Source organism: Schistocerca gregaria, chromosome X (genome assembly GCF_023897955.1).
Source record: "Schistocerca gregaria isolate iqSchGreg1 chromosome X, iqSchGreg1.2, whole genome shotgun sequence".
In the NCBI taxonomy this organism is placed as follows: Eukaryota; Metazoa; Arthropoda; class Insecta; order Orthoptera; family Acrididae; genus Schistocerca; species Schistocerca gregaria.
Window position 1 is genome coordinate 129312793 of NC_064931.1, and position 20386 is coordinate 129333178.

Here is a 20386-nt window from a genome sequence, read left to right on the forward strand (position 1 = left end):
AGGGGACTGTTCAAGCTAGTAGAGGCTCTGTAATGATGTGGGGCGTGTGCAATTGGAATGATAAGGGACCCCTGATACGTCTTGGTACGATTCTGACAGGTGACACGTACGTAAGTATCCTATCTGATCACCTGCACCCATTCATGTCCTATGTGGGTTCCGACGGACTTGAGCTATTCCAGCAGGACAATGCGACACTGCACACGTCCAGAATTGGTACAGAGTGGCTCCAGGTACACACTTCCGCTAGCCACCAAGCTCCCCAGATACGAACACTATTGAGCATATCAAGGATGCCTTGCAACGTGCTGTTCAGAAGAGATCTCTACCCCCTTGTACCCTTACGGATTTATGGACAGCCCTGCTGGATTCATGGTCTCAGTTCCCTCCAGCACTGCTTCCCATATCAGTCGAGTCCATGGCACGTCGTGTTGCGGCACTTGTGCGGGCTCGCGCGACCCTACACGATTTTAGGCAGGTGTACTAGTGTTTTTGGCTCTTCAGTGTATATCTAAATCTATATACTCTGCACTATATTGCTAATTATCTAGAATTTTAATAGTTTTAACCGTGGACTAGTTTCTACTTTTGTGCTCCCTGATATGCAATTCTAATTGTGCTTAGTATTTATTCTTCTGCTATTTTGATAGAAAAAGGACCCATGAGATAAAGGTCCCTAGGTTACATCGCGTAATTTCGTTAATTTATTATGTAGTGGTTCGTTTTTAGCATAACTTTATTCAGGATTTTAATTTATATTGCCATGCATCCGCTGTTTCCTTTGATCTACGAACCCATTTATACTTTGTGAGACCATTTGCACCTTGCATTTCTCTTCTGTTTTTATTTATTTTGTGTTTCATGATAAACTGTCTGAATTTACGTCCTTAGTTACCTGCACATAATTTTAACTTATTGTATTTCAGCTTTGGCACATTTTTACTAAGAAAACATTTGCTGTAGGTATCGTACGTTTTCCAGAATCTTGATTTTAACACGATATGGTTCGTTATTTAGAAATGTTTCTAAACAATATTCTTAAAAATAACGCTTCATAACGCACACTTACTACAGGAGTGATGTGCCTCGGCGTTTAATACTGTGTTATTTGGGCGTAGACTGTAGAATTACGTTTTCTATTTGATAGACTGTAAATGCCTGATCCTGCCTCGAGTTTACTAGACCACATTACGCATCCCGGAAAGATAATTATTTCGCTTATTTTTCCGGTTTTGCCTCCTTCACTATGTGGACCATAACTTCCATGAAAAGGTTGCAGGTTTTGCTATTTTAATTTATTCTTTTGATTTTAACGTTACCGGATGTTACGCTTTTAATACATGATGGGAGCAAATATTTGCCTCGACTGTTTTCCTTGCACGTGACGAGGGCAATTTATTTTTGCGGAAGTTTTATCACCGATCGCCAGAATTTGCTTATCGACATTAACGTTAAGTTCCATTTTTAATTTCTCTAATTTCGTCCAATTCCGAGGTAGTATCGGGCCTTTTCTAATTCAACTGTATTTTAATGTAGGCCAAACTGAAGATCCCTTGACATCGGCGAAACTCGTGGCATTGATGAATAAATTAACAGCAATTTCGACATCTCAACCGTGACGGTTTTCTTCTCCTCATTTCGGACAAGAGTACCCACCACTGCTTCGGTTTATTCAGAAATGCCTACTGCCGGACGGAAACCGCAGAGAACGCAGCAGAAGCATTTGACGTACCAGGAATATGCCCATACAATCCGTACCCGCGCAGGGCGAGTATCGTATCACGTAATATGACCTCAGTACGCAGCGACCGCCATCTCGGCTACATAACCACAACGGTCGGTACAGCTTAACTGCGTTGCTTCAGCATTAGAGCACTGAACTGGGCTTGTACCTCTCGGCGACGACACACGTCATTGCGCCGACTTGCATTGTTAAAACACGACAAACGCCACTGGTTGCAAAGGACGTGTGAACACCGTCTACAGGGAGAGGAGAGGCAATATGTGTTGTTCTCAACGTGACATACAGTGATGGTCACACATGTTTTAGTTGCTGCCGAGACGGCCCAAATCTGGCAGCCACTACCACAAAACTGGTCCGCAGCTCTTGGTCTTTTGGTTAGCGTTACTGCTTCTGGATCACGGGGTCCCGGGTTCGATTCCCTGCCAGGTTGGGGATTTTCTCTGACCGGGGACTGGGTGTTTGTGTTGTCAGCATCATTAGCAGTAGTGACAGTGGCTAGAATGGACTGTGTAAAAAAATTGGACTGTGTAGAAATTGGGACTTTGTACGGGAGCTGATAACCGAGCAGTTGAGAGCTCCACAAACAAAAAATCATCATCATTCCAAGGGTAATGTTTGATCCGACAAGCGATTTCTAGTCCTACGTATTGGCGGCAATTTGAATAGCAACCGCTACTTCAATGAAGTATAAGAATCTGACTTACTGCCCGCGAAACGCAACACACCTCATTTCACTTGGATAATGGCGTGGCACATAAGCCGAGGGCTGTGTCGCCCCTGTTCCAAGGATGGCAGGTACCACTGGATCACTGGCCGGCGGCCGATTTTTGTGGCACAGTGCTGAAGTGTCGGAGCCTCGTTCGGAAACATGTCGGATCAAATCAACATCTGGCTTAAGACAAATGTCGTGGTGTGATGCCATAAGGGCATAGTCTACGTTCTGTCCATCCGATATTGCAGTGCCTGTGTTATTCCGAATTACGATGCAATGTTCCCTCTGGCATTCATGTGTTATGCAGCTGATGGCTGACCATATTCGCAATACATTCCATTCACTTCTTTCCATCCCCATGCAAGCAAGCCACGTGTAACAAGATCGTCTAATGACATATCAAGGCAGTATACGACTTCATTCTGAAGAATTTCGAGGTTATTTTTTTGCATTCATAAATCTTGTACAGCTCTGTAATCTTAATCTTTTTTTATTGCCATGTACCCCGTCAGACCGAATGGTTTCGAGACTGGATTTATAAATAAAATAGAAAAGTTAAGATGGTGGTTTTAATGCTTCAGGTTTTCTATATAAGCTCCCCTTCCTCCCTGCCCTCCCCCCCCCCCCCTATTTGAGTGCAAAGCACAGAACGATTATACAACCATGAGTAACTGTCGGAAAAGTCTTTCCTTAGGATTCTGCTCAACTCGCGCATGACATTAACTCCTTCTTAGTGTTTGGCGGGCCGGCCTCTGTGGCCAAGCAGTTCTAGGCGCTTCAGTCGGGAACCGCGCTGCTGCTACCGTCGCAGGTTCGAATCCTGCCTCGGGCACGGATGCGTGTGATGTCCTTAAGTTAGATAGGTTTAAGTAGTTCTAAGTCTAGGGGACTGATGACCTCAGATGTTAAGTCCCATAGCGCTCAGAGCCATTTGAACCATTTGAAGTTCTTGTCGAGCCGCAGAGTGCAGTTCTGCATTTTGTTGTTTTGTGGAAGGTTCTCATTGATAATACAAATTCTCATCACACGTGACATTTTTCCGGAAAATAATGGTCATTTCAGTAAAGTCGCGGTTGGCGTCCATGCGTCACTTGCTGGGGAGTCAAGGTGTATGGTACAGACTTCGCATTTAATGTTCGCTACTCCAAAAAATCGTGGAGGATTCCTTGAACATTTGATTTAGAGATGTTCATTTCGTTGCTCCAATGCCATTCGTAACACAACAACGTTGAAACATTACAATCGCACGTCCACTACTTAACACAGCCTGCTCACAACTGACTGATCGAATTAACGTATGTTGCGTACAGTTGTTAACTGAACTGCCACCCAGGTTACTGCTCTGATGCTACTTATACGACAACAATAAAATAACTCTTGTAGCTTTTTGGATGGATGGCGTATCCAATCTGTGGTAAATGTTCGTACGAGTAACATTAACCTTTCTTCGTGTTGTAAATTTAACAGAAACTATGGAGAATAAATGAATCTGCTAAGGTTCAAATGGCTCTTTGCACTATGGGACTCAACTGCTGTGGTCATCAGTCCCCTAGAACTTAGAACTACTTAAACCTAACTAACCTAAGGACATCACACACATCCATGCCGGAGGCAGGATTAGAACCTGCGACCGTAGCAGTCGCACGGTTCCGGACTGCGCGCCTAGAACCGCGAGAAAGATTTACAAATCTTTTCTCTTTGCCTAAAAGTGGAACATTTGTGCGGTGTATCCTCCCCTTTCATGTATGTAGACTCATTACATTTTACTCAGCGAGGTAAGTCCATATGAAATACACTCCAACCTTGTTCCGTGTGTGACTCAGATGATGTTGCTGGCGTGGCTTTAGAATAAGTTGGACTCTGTAACTGGTAGGAGAGAGGTGATAAAGTTAGAGTAGCAGGAGAACAATGGTAAAGTAAACTAGTCTCTCTGAAAGCAGCTTCCAGCATCTCAAATTATGTAATACGACAGACAAGCAATCCTGCTAGTCCATGTGCTAACTATATATCACATGTCTAGATACGTCAAGAAGAAAAAAATAATTAGCGAACATGCCTGTTCGTGATAATAGCCGACTACATGCAGTATATACTGAAGCGCCAAAGACTCTGGTATACGCGTGCGTATTGACATACAGATATATATAAATATGGAGAACACGGCGTTACGGTCAGCAACGCATATATAAGAAAACAAGTTCCCAGCGCAGTTGTTAGACTGGTTACTGCTCTACACCGAAGAGCCCAAGAAACCAGTATGTCGCGCAGGGCACCCTCGAGCAAGCACAAGTACAGAAACACGACGCGGCATGGACTCGACTAATGTCTGGAGTAATGCTGTAGGGAACTGAGACCATGAACCCTGCATGGTTGTCCATAAATCCGCAGGAGTTCGAAGGAGTGGAGATCTCTTCTGAACAGCACGCTTCAAGGCATCCCAGATGTGTTCATTAATATTCATGACTGGGCAGCTTGGTGACCAGCGGAAGTGTTTAAACTCAGATAGTGTTCCTGGAGCAACTCTGTAACAATCCTAGACGTGTGGGGTGCCGCATTCTCCTGCCGGAATAGCCCAAGTCCGTCGGAACGCACGTTGGACATGAATGTATGCAGGTGATCAGACAGGATACATACGTGTCACCTGTCAGAGTCGTATCTAGACGTATCAAGGGTCCCATATCACTCCAGCTCCACGCGTCCCACACCATTACAGAGCTTCCGCAAGCTTGAACAGGCTCCTGCTGAACAATTTCAAACGAGACTCGTCCGGCCAGCGAACATGTTTCCTGCCATCAACAGTCTAATTTCGTTGTTGACTGGCCCAGGAGAGCTATGTATCGTGCAGTCATCAAGAGTACAAGAGTGGGCCTTGGGCTCCGAAAGCCCATATCGATGATGTTTCACTGACCGCTTCGTACACTGACACTTGTCGATGGACCTGCTTTGAAATCTGCAGCAATTTGCAGAAGGGTTCCAGTCCTGACACGCTGAACGATTCTCTGCAGTAGTCGTTGGGCTATTCCAGCAGGACAATGCGGCACCACACACGTCCAGAATTGCTACAGCGACGATATTGGCGCGTGACTGTAGGAGATGATTAGATGATTTTTTCGATAGTGATCATATTGAGGGCATGATTGGCAATAAAAGTAAATATGTCCTAAGTTATTGTAACTTAAATTTCAGTTGCTACTGCTGATGTTATGAGAGATTTCGGAATGGAAGGACTGGGACTATATGTACTCTTGATACCAATTTATTAAATTTTTGGCTCTTTCTTGCTTATTATTTACGATGAGCATCCGGAACATTATGACCACCTGCCTAATAGCTAGTATGTTCACTTTTGCCATGGGTAACAGCAGTGAAACTTCGTCGCATGGAAGCCATGAGGCCTTGTGTCATGGCATGTTATCTTGTTGAAAAATGCTCCTGCCGTATGGAAACATGATCGTCATGAAGGGATGCACATGGTCTGTAAGAAGTGTACAATACTTCATGGCCGTCATAGTGCCTGCCACGAGTTCCACTGAACCCAGGATGCCCACCTGAATGTTGCCAGAGCAGAATGAAACCGCCGCCAGCTTGTCTCCATCCCGCAGTACAGGTACCAAGGAGCTGTTCTCTTGGAAGACGACAGATTCGCGGCCTCCTATCGGCATAATGAAGGAGGCGTCGGCATTCATCAGACCATGCAATTCACTGCCAATGCGGCAAATGTCCAGTGCCGATGTTCACGTGTCCATTTCAGTCGTAGTTGCCGATGTCGCGGTGTTAACAATTGCACATGCCTGGGTCATCGGTTGCGGAGGCCTATCGTTTGGGGTGTTCGGTGCACTGTGTGTTCAGACACACTTGTACTCCGCTCAGCATTAAAGCCTGATGTCAGTTCCGTCACAGTTCGCCAGCTATCCTATTTTACCAGTCTGCCCAGCCTACGATGTCCGACATCGGTAATTAGGGATGGTCGCCATATCGCACGACACCTCGAATGGCTTCACTTTGGTTTCGCCACGTTTTGAAGACACTCACCACAGCACTCCACGAATACCCGACAAGTCGTGCAGCCTCCGTAATGCTCGTGGCGAGCCTTTGGACCATCGCAATCTGCCCTCGCTCAAACTCAGATAAATCGCACGCCTCCCCCAATCCACACGCGTACAGACGCTCACTGATACTGCAAGCACCGTGTGTGAGTCTGACTAGCAGTCATTCCTCGCCGGGTGACGCTGCTATCGCCTTGACGGGCTTATATAGATAGTATGTCGGTGGTCTTAATGTTCTGGCTGATCATTGCAATATGTCTCAGGGACTATGAGTTCATGGAAGATTCCTTGCGAATAAGATCATCTGTGTGGAGCTATAAGCGATGTTACTGTTTTCGTTTCAAGCTCTACAGGCCAGAAATTGAAGTGTTTATTCCGCAAGTAAGAGGTCAGCAATAGCATGCAATGCTCTACGTCTGGCTGAGAAGAGCTAATCGTGACCGACCGACCACCGTGTCATCCGCTGACATATGGTGTCACGTGGATGAGGTATGGGGGGTAAGTGGTCAACACACCACTCTCTCTACCAGTTTCGGCTTTCTTGATGTTGGAGACGCAACTTCTCACTGAAGTAGGTCCTCAATTGGGGGTGGTGGTGTTTGGTTTATGGGGCACTCAATTGCGCGGTCATCAGCACCCGTACAAAGTCCGAACTTTTGCACAGTCCAATTTTTACACAGTCCAGTCTACCCATTGTCACAAATGATGATTATGAAATGATGCGGACAACACAAACACCCAGTCTCTGGGCAGAGAATATCCCAACCCGGCCGGGAATCGAAACCAGGACCCCATGATCCACAGGTAGCAACGCTAGCACTAGACCACGTGCTGCGGACATCCTCAGTTGGCATCATAGGTTGACTGCAACCAGTTACAGGCCTCCCACCGAGGAAAAGTTCCTGTAAGTATCTGGGATCGAAGTGGGCGCTGTACATAGCAACCAGACATGCTAATCACTTTTTGGTCTTATTTCTTTCGGTCTGTTCCTTCGTTGTTATGTTGTCAGTGATTCTTTGCTGATGTCGTCCGACATCGTTCACATTATACACTCCTGGAAATGGAAAAAAGAACACATTGACACCGGTGTGTCAGACCCACCATACTTGCTCCGGACACTGCGAGAGGGCTGTACAAGCAATGAGCACACGCACGGCACAGCGGACACACCAGGAACCGCGGTGTTGGCCGTCGAATGGCGCTAGCTGCGCAGCATTTGTGCACCGCCGCCGTCAGTGTCAGCCAGTTTGCCGTGGCATACGGAGCTCCATCGCAAACTTTAACACTGGTAGCATGCCGCGACAGCGTGGACGTGAACCGTATGTGCAGTTGACGGACTTTGAGCGAGGGCGTATAGTGGGCATGCGGGAGGCCGGGTGGACGTACCGCCGAATTGCTCAACACGTGGGGCGTGAGGTCTCCACAGTACATCGATGTTGTCCCCAGTGGTCGGCGGAAGATGCACGTGCCCGTCGACCTGAGACCGGATCGCAGCGACGCACGGATGCACGCCAAGACCGTAGGATCCTACGCAGTGCCGTAGGGGACCGCACCGCCACTTCCCAGCAAATTAGGGACACTGTTGCTCCTGGGGTATCGGCGAGGACCATTCGCAACCGTCTCCATGAAGCTGGGCTACGGTCCCGCACACCGTTAGGCCGTCTTCCGCTCACGCCCCAACATCGTGCAGCCCGCCTCCAGTGGTGTCGCGACAGGCGTGAATGGAGGGACGAATGGAGACGTGTCGTCTTCAGTGATGAGAGTCGCTTCTGCCTTGGTGCCAATGATGGTCGTATGCGTGTTTGGCGCCGTGCAGGTGAGCGCCACAATCAGGACTGCATACGACCGAGGCACACAGGGCCAACACCCGGCATCATGGTGTGGGGTGCGATCTCCTACACTGGCCGTACACCTCTGGTGATCGTCGAGGGGACACTGAATAGTGCACGGTACATCCAAACCGTCATCGAACCCATCGTTCTACCATTCCTAGACCGGCAAGGGAACTTGCTGTTCCAACAGGACAATGCACGTCCGCATGTATCCCGTGCCACCCAACGTCCTCTAGAAGGTGTAAGTCAACTACCCTGGCCAGCAAGATCTCCGGATCTGTCCCCCATTGAGCATGTTTGGGACTGGATGAAGCGTCGTCTCACGCGGTCTGCACGTCCAGCACGAACGCTGGTCCAACTGAGGCGCCAGGTGGAAATGGCATGGCAAGCCGTTCCACAGGACTACATCCAGCCTCTCTACGATCGCCTCCATGGGAGAATAGCAGCCTGCATTGCTGCGAAAGGTGGATATACACTGTACTAGTGCCGACATTGTGCATGCTCTGTTGCCTGTGTCTATGTGCCTGTGGTTCTGTCAGTGTGATCATGTGATGTATCTGACCCCAGGAATGTGTCAATAAAGTTTCCCCTTCCTGGGACAATGAATTCACGGTGTTCTTATTTCAATTTCCTGGAGTGTATGTCTGGGAAACTTTTTTATAGAGGATGCCCAGTCCTCTTAATACTCTGAGCTAAAGTGCTAGCATGGCTGAGGTACTCTGGTGGCCAAGTCGTAGGTTCTCTCAATGAAAGAGCTTTTGTTAAGGTACAAAAATTATTGGATGGTAATCCATTGTAAATTTCTCGGCAGATATTCATCACGTAACCTCACTCCACACATAACAACAACAACAAAAAAGTCGTACTAGTGGCGCATGTGTACATACAAACAATTTACAGGATTTGAACGACAGTTGTTTATAATGTACCACAGTGGTGTAGTCGAGACGACCAATTTGATACAGCACACTTGTGCTCCGTCAAGTCGGGGATTACGACCAGTTGCTCTACAAAAACCGTCTAAGCTACAGCGCATGACGGTACGAGAGGTTTACAGTAGTCTCTCACTCTCTGCGCGGAAGTTACTGGTCTTAGGAAACAAATGAATAGGAGCTTTTCATATGAAAAGTAATGTAGTTTAATTTTGTACCTTGGTACGTTTCCGCTAGAGGCCACAGTATTCGAGTTATTCAAGAGAAACGTCCAAACGTGACCTTCATAGGCACCCCCACCCAGCACTCAACACCCATTGATTAAGAGTGTTATTATGTTGTTCGTAGCACTGACTTCTACCACTTTACAGACATTTGCAACTACTTGAATTATTTTCCATGTTCGACCCTTTTTTTGATTTTTCACTGCCTGGGCTTTATTGCACATTGGTAGCAGGGAGTGCCTTGAACAACACACTAAAGCTCTTGATCAGCCATGGGGCAAATGGGTGAGGGTGGGATAGTGGGTGTGTTTGAAGGTCACTTTTGTATGTTTTTCTTTCAAAACCGCAGCCTCTAGTGAAACGTATCTCAGTATATAATTAAACTACGTTAAATTTCATACAAAGAAGCTTCTGTTCATTTCTAGAATCAGTAGTTTGTGAGCAGAGAACGAGAGTATGCTGAAAATCTCGGGAACTGCGCATGCACTGTAGCTTAGGTTGTTTTTGTAGGCTAATTTGTGGTAGTTTCCCGACTAGATGGATCACAAGTGTCCTGTATCAAATTGTTCGTCTCGGTTTCCTTTACACTACTTTGGTACGTTGTAAACAATTATTGTTTGCAACCTGAATAATTAATAGATATGCACCTGATGTTGAGAGGCATTGCCTAAACTCGTCGTGTTAAATCAAATATTGACAGTTAACGTGACTGAAGCAGCAAAAGCAGACCTCACCTAGATCCACATAATGTGAATACATTTAAATAAAATTCTGAGACGATTACCTAATGGAAGGTGGGTAGATGATATTAAAAAACGTGAAGGAGTAGCGTAGATATATGAACATAAAGAACGTAACGTACTGGAAAGTCTAGAGGTGGCCTTCATCCAGCTGTGGTCATTACCAATGGGAAAGAACTTTTATGTGAATGCACCTCGTGTTTTATATCGTTGTGTCATATAATATACTTATTTTACAAGGATGGTTATCATTTTTACATCGTGTCCTCCACCACACCTCAACCTAGTTTCCAAATACCAAACAAAAATTAAAAAATACATGTAAATGTGAACGTTACTAAACAGTGAACAGATAAAACGAATTTCAAGCTTGCATCCGGTAGTCGTGTACTTCATCTCACGACGTTTCGGCTGGGCATCTGCCAGTCATCTACAGGTGGCTGGCAGGTGCCAATTGGTAATATCGTGCGATGAATTAAACGACGGCCGCCTGCAAGCCCTAAAATTGTTCGAACATTAAATTCATCGGGAAAATTTTAAAATTCACAAATAGTAAACTACCATTCTGGGAATTACACGTTGGTAGATGATCTCTGTAATTTTTTGCCTACATGTGTCATTGCTGAACACACATTTCCGTCGATTCTGTTGCGTCCCATAACGTTCAATCTTAACATCCTTACTTTTTGTCGTGTATATCACACATATATTCATCAGAAGCAATACAAAATGGCAAATTTGTTTTGTTTGTAGATGATACAAACATTGTAATAAAAAGCAAAACAAGTATATGCAGAGAAAGAGCGGTTAATGAAATTTTCATGGCCACTAATAAACTGTTCCTAGCCAATTCTTTATCACCAAACTAAAATATGACAACAAGCAGACAGAAAATGTTAATACTGTTATATCCTTGTGATTAAAACCTCATAATAAATTCAATAAGTGGATAATACCACAGAACTGCTGAAGCGCCTAAACAAATCGTTATTTTCAATGCAGATCTTCTCCGACATAAATAACACCAAAATAAAAAATCTAGCTTACTTCTTTTATTTTGGTTCCATAATATCATACCCAATCATTTCTTGGGGTAACTCATATAGCCAAGCTATAGTTGTATATATGTATGTATGTATTGAACTGGGTACGTAGAGACGCCAGGAGGCTTCGTCCTCGCCGTAGCCCTCAGTGGTTCACAACCCCACAACTGGCTACAGCAGTCCGCTCACCCCGCCGCCGCCCCACACCGATCTCAGGGTTATTTTGCTGTTCGGTCCCCGGGAACTTCTCATTCCAAACGAGTGTAACCGCATTGTTTGCGCGGTAGAGTAATTATGGTGTACGCGTACGTGGAGACAGTGTTTGCGCAGCAATCACCGACATAATGTAACTGAGACGGGAGCAGCGGAATCATGCCGCATTCGCCGAGGCAGATGAAAAACCGCATTAAAAACTATCCACAGGCTGGCCGGCACACCGGACCTCGACACTAATCCGCAGGACGGATTCGTGTCGGGGACAGGCATGCCTTCCCACTCGGGGAACAGTGCGTTAGACCGCACGGCTAGCCGGGCGGGCAAGCTATAGTTAGTTGAGTCCAAAAGCAAGTAGCATGAATTATTTGTGTTTGAATTCAAGAATGCCCTGTAGAGGCCTGTTCAAGGAACTGGGGATACGAACTACTACTTTCCAATTTATTTATTCTCTAATGACATTTGTGGCAAAAAATATATAACTTTTTCGACTCAACAGTTCAGTTCAGTTCATGGAATCAATACCAGAAATAAGAGTAATATTCTCAAAAATATAAAGCCACTTAGTTTCGTCCAGAAAGGTGTTCATTATTAAGGAACATATATATTCTTTAACTTTCCAGACGCCATAAAAACTTCAACAACTAATAAAATTTAGTTAAGAGGAGTCTAAATGATTAATTGGTAGACAGCTCCTCTTACTCCACTGATGACTTTCTTAGTAGAACGATCAGATGTGCATATATTCTTAGTATTATCAAACACTGGCCAACGGCCTTGCCGCAGTGGTAACATCGGTTCCCGTCGGATCACCGAAGGTAAGCGCTGCCGTCCTGGGCTATCAGTTGGATGGGTGACCATCCGGTCTGCCAGGCGCTTTTGGCAAGCTGGGTGCACTCAGCCATTGTCAGGAAAACTGAGGAGCTACTTGATTAAGAAGTAGCGGCTCCGGTCTCGGAAACTGACGTACGGCCGGGAGAGCGGTGTGCTGACCACATCCCGCTCCATATCTGCATCCAGTGACGCCTGTGGGCTGAGGATGACACGGTGGCCGCTGGGTACCGTTGGGCCTTCATGGCCTGTGCGGGAGGAGATTAGTTTTAGTTTATCAAATACTGTGAATATTATATAAAATCTGACCTCAGTACATCTGCAGTGCAGTAATAGGATCAAATTAAATAAGTGTTGTAAACTGATTAATGGATGACGCGTGGCAACGATTGCCAAGAAACCTTGAGGACCATTTCACTTGGTACCTATGGAAGGTACATCAGCATATCTTTATTTCTTTGTAAATATGTATTGTGTATTCCTGGTCTGTGAAATGTTCTACATTCATGAGGATCTCCTCATATGGATGTACGGAACAAAAAGTGGATGCAATCATTGGACCTACGTACACTAATAATCGTTTTTATTGTTCCAGTTGTGCTGCAACACTTCGACGTGCAGCTTTACTACAACAAAAACGTGTGGCTGGGCAACACGGCTGTGCTGCGCTGCACCATCCCCAGCTTTGTGCGGGAGTTCATATCAGTCACCTCCTGGCTCAAGGACTCTGCCTTCAACATTTATCCCTCTCTCAAAGGGGGTAAGTATTCGAGTGACCAGCGTGCACATTAACATTTGTTTACTTCACATAAATTTTGTAGCCACGCTGATTGGCCGGGCGGTTAGAGGCGCCATGTCATTGGCTGCGCGGCCCCTCCCGTCGGAGGTACGAGTTCTCCCTCCGGCATGTGTGTGTGTGTGTTGTTCTCAGTATAAGTTAGTTTAAGAAGTGTGTAAGTCTAGGGACCGATGACCTAAGCAGTTTGGTCCCTTAGAAATTCGCACACATTTGAACATAAATATTCGCAAATTGGTAAAATTAATTCACTGTCTGATCAGAGGTGTCATAGTCATTAGTCATATTAGTGAGCATTAATAGGATGTGTGTCCGTTCTTCGCGCTTAAGACGAATCTAACTATGTTTGCAACACATCCAGTGAGTTTGGTTGGTTGGTTGTTCGGGGGAAGAGATCAAACAGCGAGGTCATCGGTTTCATCAGATTAGGGAAGGACGGGGAAGGAAGTCGGCCGTGCCCTTTCAGAGGAACCATCCCGGCATTTGCCTGGAGCGATTTAGGAAAATCACGGAAAACCTAAATCAGGATGGCCGGACGCGGGATTGAACCGTCGTCCTCCCGAATGCGAGTCCAGTGTGCTAACCACTGCGCCACCTCGCTCGGTATCCAGTGAGGTGTCTGACTCTCTGTGGGGGAATGGCAGCCCATTCTTCCTCAAGAGCCGACACCGAAAAAGGTAGTGATGGAAACTGGGAACTGCGAAAAGGTTCTCCATTGGGTCCATTCGGGACCCTGAGCAGGCCAGTCTACATCTACATCTACATGGCTACTCTGCAAGTCACACTTAAGTATCTGGCAGAACGTTCATCGAACCATTTTGATAGTGCTTGTCTACAGTTCCAATGGTGCATGGGAAAAAGGAACACCTAATTCTTTCCGTTCGAGCTCTGATTTCTCTTATTTTATTAGAATGTTCATTTCTCCCTACGTAGGTGGGCGCCAACAAAATATTTTCACATTCGGAAGAGAAAGTTGCTGATTGAAATTACGTAAATAGATCTCGCCGCAAAGAAAACCGCCTTTGTTTCAGTGACTGCCACCGCAACTCGCGTATCGTATCAGTGACACTCTCACCCCTATTGCGTGATAACACGAAACGAGCTGCCATTCTTTGCACTTTTTTTATGTCCTCCGTCAATCCTACCTGGTAAGGATCCCACATTGTGGAGCAATATTCCAGCAGAGGAAGGGCAAGTGTAATGTAGGCTGTCTCTTTAGTGTGTTTGTCGCATCTTCTGTGTGTACTGCCAACAAAGCGCAGTCTTTGTTTCTCCTTCCCCACAATATTATCTATGTGGTCTTTCCAATTTAACTTGCACGTAATTGTAATTCCTAGCTATTTCTATTATAAGAACGTTAATGTCTACAAAGTATTGCCTCACATATGATGCTTTATGATACAGTGCAGTGTCACAAAAAACTCTCGACTCCTCCCGAACAGGCCATGAAGGATCAAAGGTACCGATCGGCCGCCGTGTCATCCTCAGATCACAGGCGACACTGGATGCATATATGGAGGGGCATGTGGTCAGTACACCGCTCTCCCGGCCGTATGTCAGTTTCCGAGACCGGAGCTGCTACTTCTCAATCAAGTAGCTCCCCAGTTTGCCTCACAAGGGCTGAGTGCTCCCCGCTTGCCAACAGCGCTCAGCAGACCGGATAGTCACCCATCCAAGTGCTAGATTCGCCCGACAGCGCTTAACTTCGGTGATCTAACGGGAACCGGTGTTGCCAATGCCCAACGGGTGTGTGCTATGTATGCTGCTCGCTATCCTGGACCACATCATCCAAGTGTCCGGACCGTTCGCCGGATAGTTACGTTATTTAAGGAAACAGGAAGTGTTCAGCCACATGTGAAACGACAACCACGACCTGCAACAAATGATGATGCCCAAGTAGGTGTTTTAGCTGCTGTCACGGCTAATCCGCACATATTTGGCCCGGTCACGATCAATGGACCACCCTGTATACTGAGGATTAAAAAGTCATGGGATAACTCCCTTTTCCCGGCGTAGCGCAGCAACTCGACAAGCCGTGGTTCTCAACGAGTCGTCGGAGGTCCCCTGCAGATGGGCCATGGTGCCTCTATAGTCGTACGTAATTGCGAAAATATTGCTTGTGCAGCATTTTGCGCACAAATTGGCCTCTAAATTATGTCCTATAAATGTTCGGTGCGATTCATGTCGGGCGGTCTGGATGGCCAAATCATTCGCTCGAATTGTCCAATCACAAAAAGTTGTGGCTCGGTGATATGGATTGTCATCCGTAAAAGTCCATCGCCGTTCGATTGGGAACATGAAGTCCACAAATTGCTGCAGATGCTCTCCAAGTTTCCGAACATAACCATTTCCAGTCAATGATCGGTCCAGTAGGACAAGAGGATCCAGTCTGTTCCAATAAACACACCTTTATGGAGCCACCACCAGCTTTCACAGTGCCTTGTTGACAACTTGGGTCAATCTCTTCCTGGGATCCGCGTCACACTTGAACCGCAGTATCAGCTCTTACCAACTGAAATCCGGACTCACTGACCAGGTTACGGTTTTACAGTCGACTAGTGTCAAATCGATATAGCCACGTGTGCAGGAGATGATGTACTGCTCGCAAACGCACTCGCGTCGGTCGTCTGTTGGCATAGCCCATTCACGCCAAATGTCGTCACACTGACCTGACGGATAGGTTCGTCGTATGTCGCACATTCATTTCTGCGGTTATTTCACACAGTGTTGCTTGCCTGTCACCACTGACAACTCTACTCAAATACCTCTGCTCTCCCGGCCGGGGTGGCCGAGCGGTTCTAGGCGCTACAGTCTGGAACCGCTCTACCGCTACGGTCGCAGGTTCGAATCCTGCCTCGGGCATGGATGTGTGTGATGTCCTTAGGTTAGTTAGGTTCTAGGGGACAGATGACCTCAGAAGTTAAGTCCCATAGTGCTTAGAGCCATTTGAACAATTTTGCTTCTGGTCTCGGTTGTTAAGTGAAGACCGTCGGCCACTGCGATGTCCGTATGAGAGGTAATGCCTGAAATTTGGTTTTCTTGACAGACTCTGGACATTGTGGATCTTGGAATACTGTATTCCCTAACGTCCATGAGACTCAGAGGACCATAGACACGGGTTCCCCGGAAGATGCCGTGTTTTTTGAGTTCCGCAAGGCGTTAGATACAGTTCCCCACAGTCGTTTAATGAACGAAGTAAGAGCATATGGACTATCAGACCAATTGTGTGATTGGATTGAAGAGTTTCTAGATAACGGAACGCAGCATGTCATTCTGAACGGAGAGAAGTCTTCCGAAGTAAGAGTGATTTCAGGTGTGCCGCAGGGGAGTGTCGCAGGATCGTTGTTATTCACAATATACATAAATGACCTGGTGGATGACATCGGAAGTTCACTGAGGCTTTTTGCAGATGATGCTGTGGTATATCGAGAGGTTGAAACAATGGAAAATTGTACTTAAATGTAGGAGGATTTGCAACGAATTGACACATGGTGCAGGGAATGGCAATGTAGACCAGTGTAACGTGCTGCGAATACATAGAAAGAAAGGTCCTTTATCATTTAGCTACAACATAGCACGTCAGCAACTGGAAGCAGTTAATTCCATTAATTATCTGGGAGTACGCATTAGGAGTGATTTAAAATGGAATGATCATATAAAGTGGATCGTCGGTAAAGCAGATGCCAGACTGAGATTCATTGGAAGAATCCTAAGGAAATGTAATCCGAAAACAAAGGAAGTAGGTTACAGTACACTTGTTCGCCCACTGATTGAATATTGCTCACCAGTGTGGGATCCGTACCAGATAGGGTTGATAGAAGAGAGAGAGAAATCCAACGGAGAGCAGTGCGGTTCGTTACAGGATCATTTCGTAATCGCGAAAGCGTTACGGAGATGATAGATAAACTCGAGTGCAAGACTGCAGGAGAGAGGCTCAGTAGCTCGGTACGGTCTTTTGTTGAATTTTCGAGAACGAACCTTCACCGAGGAGACAAGCAGTATATTGCTTCCTCCTACGTGTATCTCGCGAAGGGACCATGAGGATTAAATCAGAGAGATTAGAGCCCACACAGAGGCATACCGACAATCTTTCTTTCCACGAACAACACGAGACTGGAATAGAAGGGAGAACAGATAGAGGTACTCAAAGTACCCTCCACCACACACCCTTAGGTGGCTTGCGGAGTATGGATGTAGATGTAGATTTCCGAAATGGAATGACCCATGCATCTAGCTCCGCGTTAAAAGTATGTTAATTACCATCGAGCGGCCATAACCACGTTACATGAATAGCCTGAGTGGAAAAGACAGCTTGGCCAAGCCACCGCCCTTTTATAACTTGTGCGCAATTCTACCGCCATCTGTATATGTACATATCGCTATCCCACAACTTTTGGCACTTCAGTGGGTATATAGGCTTTTAAATATACAATGTTGTTCTTTCATTGCTGTTCTTTGCAAGAATAATCCTGTCTTTGACTTCTTGAGTGCAATTGGTTCAATCATTAACGTAGACTGTAACAATAAATTATAAACACTGGGTGAGCCCTGTGTCAGGCACATAAGTGTGAATTGCAGAGTAGTCATGAAGTTGTAGTTTTATCAATGACCTTCAAAATCTGCAGTTGTGACAATTACGCCCCAGTTTTCAAATCAAGATATTAGACATTGTAGGGTCTACACTCATAGTTACTGATTAACCTATATTATCCAAGGTAGAATGACCTGCGAAGCTCCGTGACTGTAGAAATGTAAATGAATAGAAAATAATTTGGTACTACCTACCCTTTTCATGTAATTTCGTTTATTCTTAGCATCAATACCGGATTTGAGTCACCTTCTGATGGCACGTTTCCAGCAGTTTTACTTCAGTTTCCACCCAGGTTCGTGTTACATTGCGCTCACATCGTGTTCGATCGTGGCACGTATTTACTTGTAGTACTTTCAGATGTAATTAGGATTGGATTGTTTGGGGGAAGAGACCAAACAGCGAGGTCATCGGTCTCATCGGATTAGGGAAGGATGGGGAAGGAAGTCGGCCGTGCCCTTTCAAAGGAACCATCCCAGCATTTGCCTGGAGCGATTTAGGGAAATCACGGAAAACCTAAACCAGGGTGGCCGGACGCGGGATTGAACCGTCGTCCTCCCGAATGCGAGTCCAGTGTGCTACCACTGCGCCACCTCGCTCGGTTGTAATTAGGAAAACTGTTTTATGCTTACATGTCTTAATTCTTCGTGTTCTTTGTTGTAAATGGATTAATTTAAATCACATGTCAGTATTTGCTACAACACGAGACACGAAATTATTGTTAAAAGTCGGTTACGTTTTTAATTTCGGCTGGAAGGGGATTAAGAATGAAACATTATTTCCGCTTGTATTTATTTTCTCTGCCTGAGTAGTTGATGCTCGAATAAGAAGGTCTATTTACAACAGTATCTGAATTACGAAAAATAGCAATGCAGCAAATATTAGGGAAATCAAGTTAGTGTTACGTGTACCATTGCAACGGAACAAAGGCGTTACAGAGTATGGTTCACAAACGTTTCCAAGAACAGGTATGAACAGAACTGTGCCACGGCTGTCGCGGTAATTGACACATTCAAGAAATTAATGTAATCAGTGAGGAACCAGGCATGTTAGTGAGAGACTTAATTAAATTCTGTGTGTCGTGCACAAATTAAAATTGGCTTCATTACGGCAGCAGAACATTGAGACCAACAATATTCGAAAATTCTGGCATTCCATTGTTCTGTAAACTGGCTCTCGAATTTCCTTTCATCTATTTCCGCGTAATCTCAGTTGCTAATGTTTTCGCAACCGTTCCGTAGTTTCACTAACTGAATGGAAATGGTTAGCTGTTTCAGCACAAATCTGCGGAGGGTAGAAGCGGTCTCGGTTGTCCCTGGCAGAAACCACACTATTTGTCTAACTTTCTCTAATCACTGAGCACTCTAGATATTAATAGTCAGAAGTCGGTAACAGCCGACAGACTTCGAGGCTCTGGCGATTTGTGTTCGACTATTGATAACGTGACAGATCCAACGATAACAAAATTATGCGTAGCACCGCAATAGTCACTTTCGGTAGATCGTGAATGTCGTATTGGGCAGCAGGACTTTTCACGAACATGTTTGATGAAGCAAATACGAAGCCATCGCAGACGCTACCCATGACTCCTCCGAGAGATTTGTTGGAATAAGGGCTGAATATCGCCAATAATTGCTTTTTGAAGCTGAAAGAGAGTTTTAAGCTACAGTTGTCATTATTGTAGATACACCTGTAAATATGATACGTTCTTGAAACATTTAAGCTAACGGCCTTGCCTCAGCGGTAACACCAGTTCCCGTCGGGTCACTGAAGTTAAGCGCTGTCGGGCTGGGCTAGCACTTGGACGGGTGACCTTCCGGTCTGCCGAGCGCTATTCACAAGCAGGGAACACTCAGCCCTTGTGAGGCAAACTGAGGATCTACTTTACTGAGACGTACCGTCTCCGGTCTCAGAAACTCACTTACGGCCGGGAGAGCGGTGTGCTGACCACATGCCCCTCCATATACGCATCCAGTGACGCCTGTGGGCCTTCATGGCCTGTTCGGGTGAAGTTTAGTTTTGAAACATTTAAGCATTCATTACTTTTATGCGTAACTTCCGCTTTCATACTGATGCGAAATATAGCCGTTGTAACAGCGTTGTAGAAGGTTTGTAGAGCTTGTAACCCTAGCATCGCTCCTCTCCCCGCGAAAATGTATGCGCTGAGCGGAGTTTGGGTAGTCATCGCACCACATCCTCGTCACAGACAGTCAGAAAAATTACGACAAACAACGAAATTATGATGAAATCGTACTTTAATTAAAACTCCTTCCATAACAATGCTACGTTGACTATAGTGGTCCATTCTATGACGCAGCTAAGATGAACTGATTAATAAGTATCAGGTGGCAATAATGAAAGTGCAGCTGCTCACAGAGGTCCATTTTGGGCTGTAATTATCGTATGGCAGCGAAACTTGGTAGCTGTTCTAATGCGTTAATGCGGAACCATTTTACACTGGAAAAAATTAGTTCCAATTTCGGCGAGCAGGTGCAAATCTGGAGCTGTAGATGCAAGAAAGACGTGTAGAGAAATGTTTGCATATGTAATCGATTAAAACAGGACGTGGGCAGAAAAGGTAAAAAAAAGTGAGAAAGGCATCATAACTTTTTTATTAACTACCTGTTACAGTGAGTGTTCAATAAGGGCACCGGAGACGTCGACGAGGTGCTCTACATTATCAGA

At 45.6% G+C, this 20386-nt stretch overlaps 1 protein-coding gene across 1 annotated transcript in view; it reads left to right on the plus strand.

Annotated features, from left to right (window-relative positions):
• LOC126297767 (Down syndrome cell adhesion molecule-like protein Dscam2) overlaps positions 1-20386 on the plus strand; it is a 1507668-nt gene that overhangs the window by 706953 nt on the left and 780329 nt on the right. The window contains exon 3 of the mRNA XM_049988942.1: positions 12913-13077. Within this exon, the coding sequence (XP_049844899.1) occupies positions 12913-13077 (165 nt within the window). The remainder of the gene's footprint in view (positions 1-12912; positions 13078-20386) is intronic.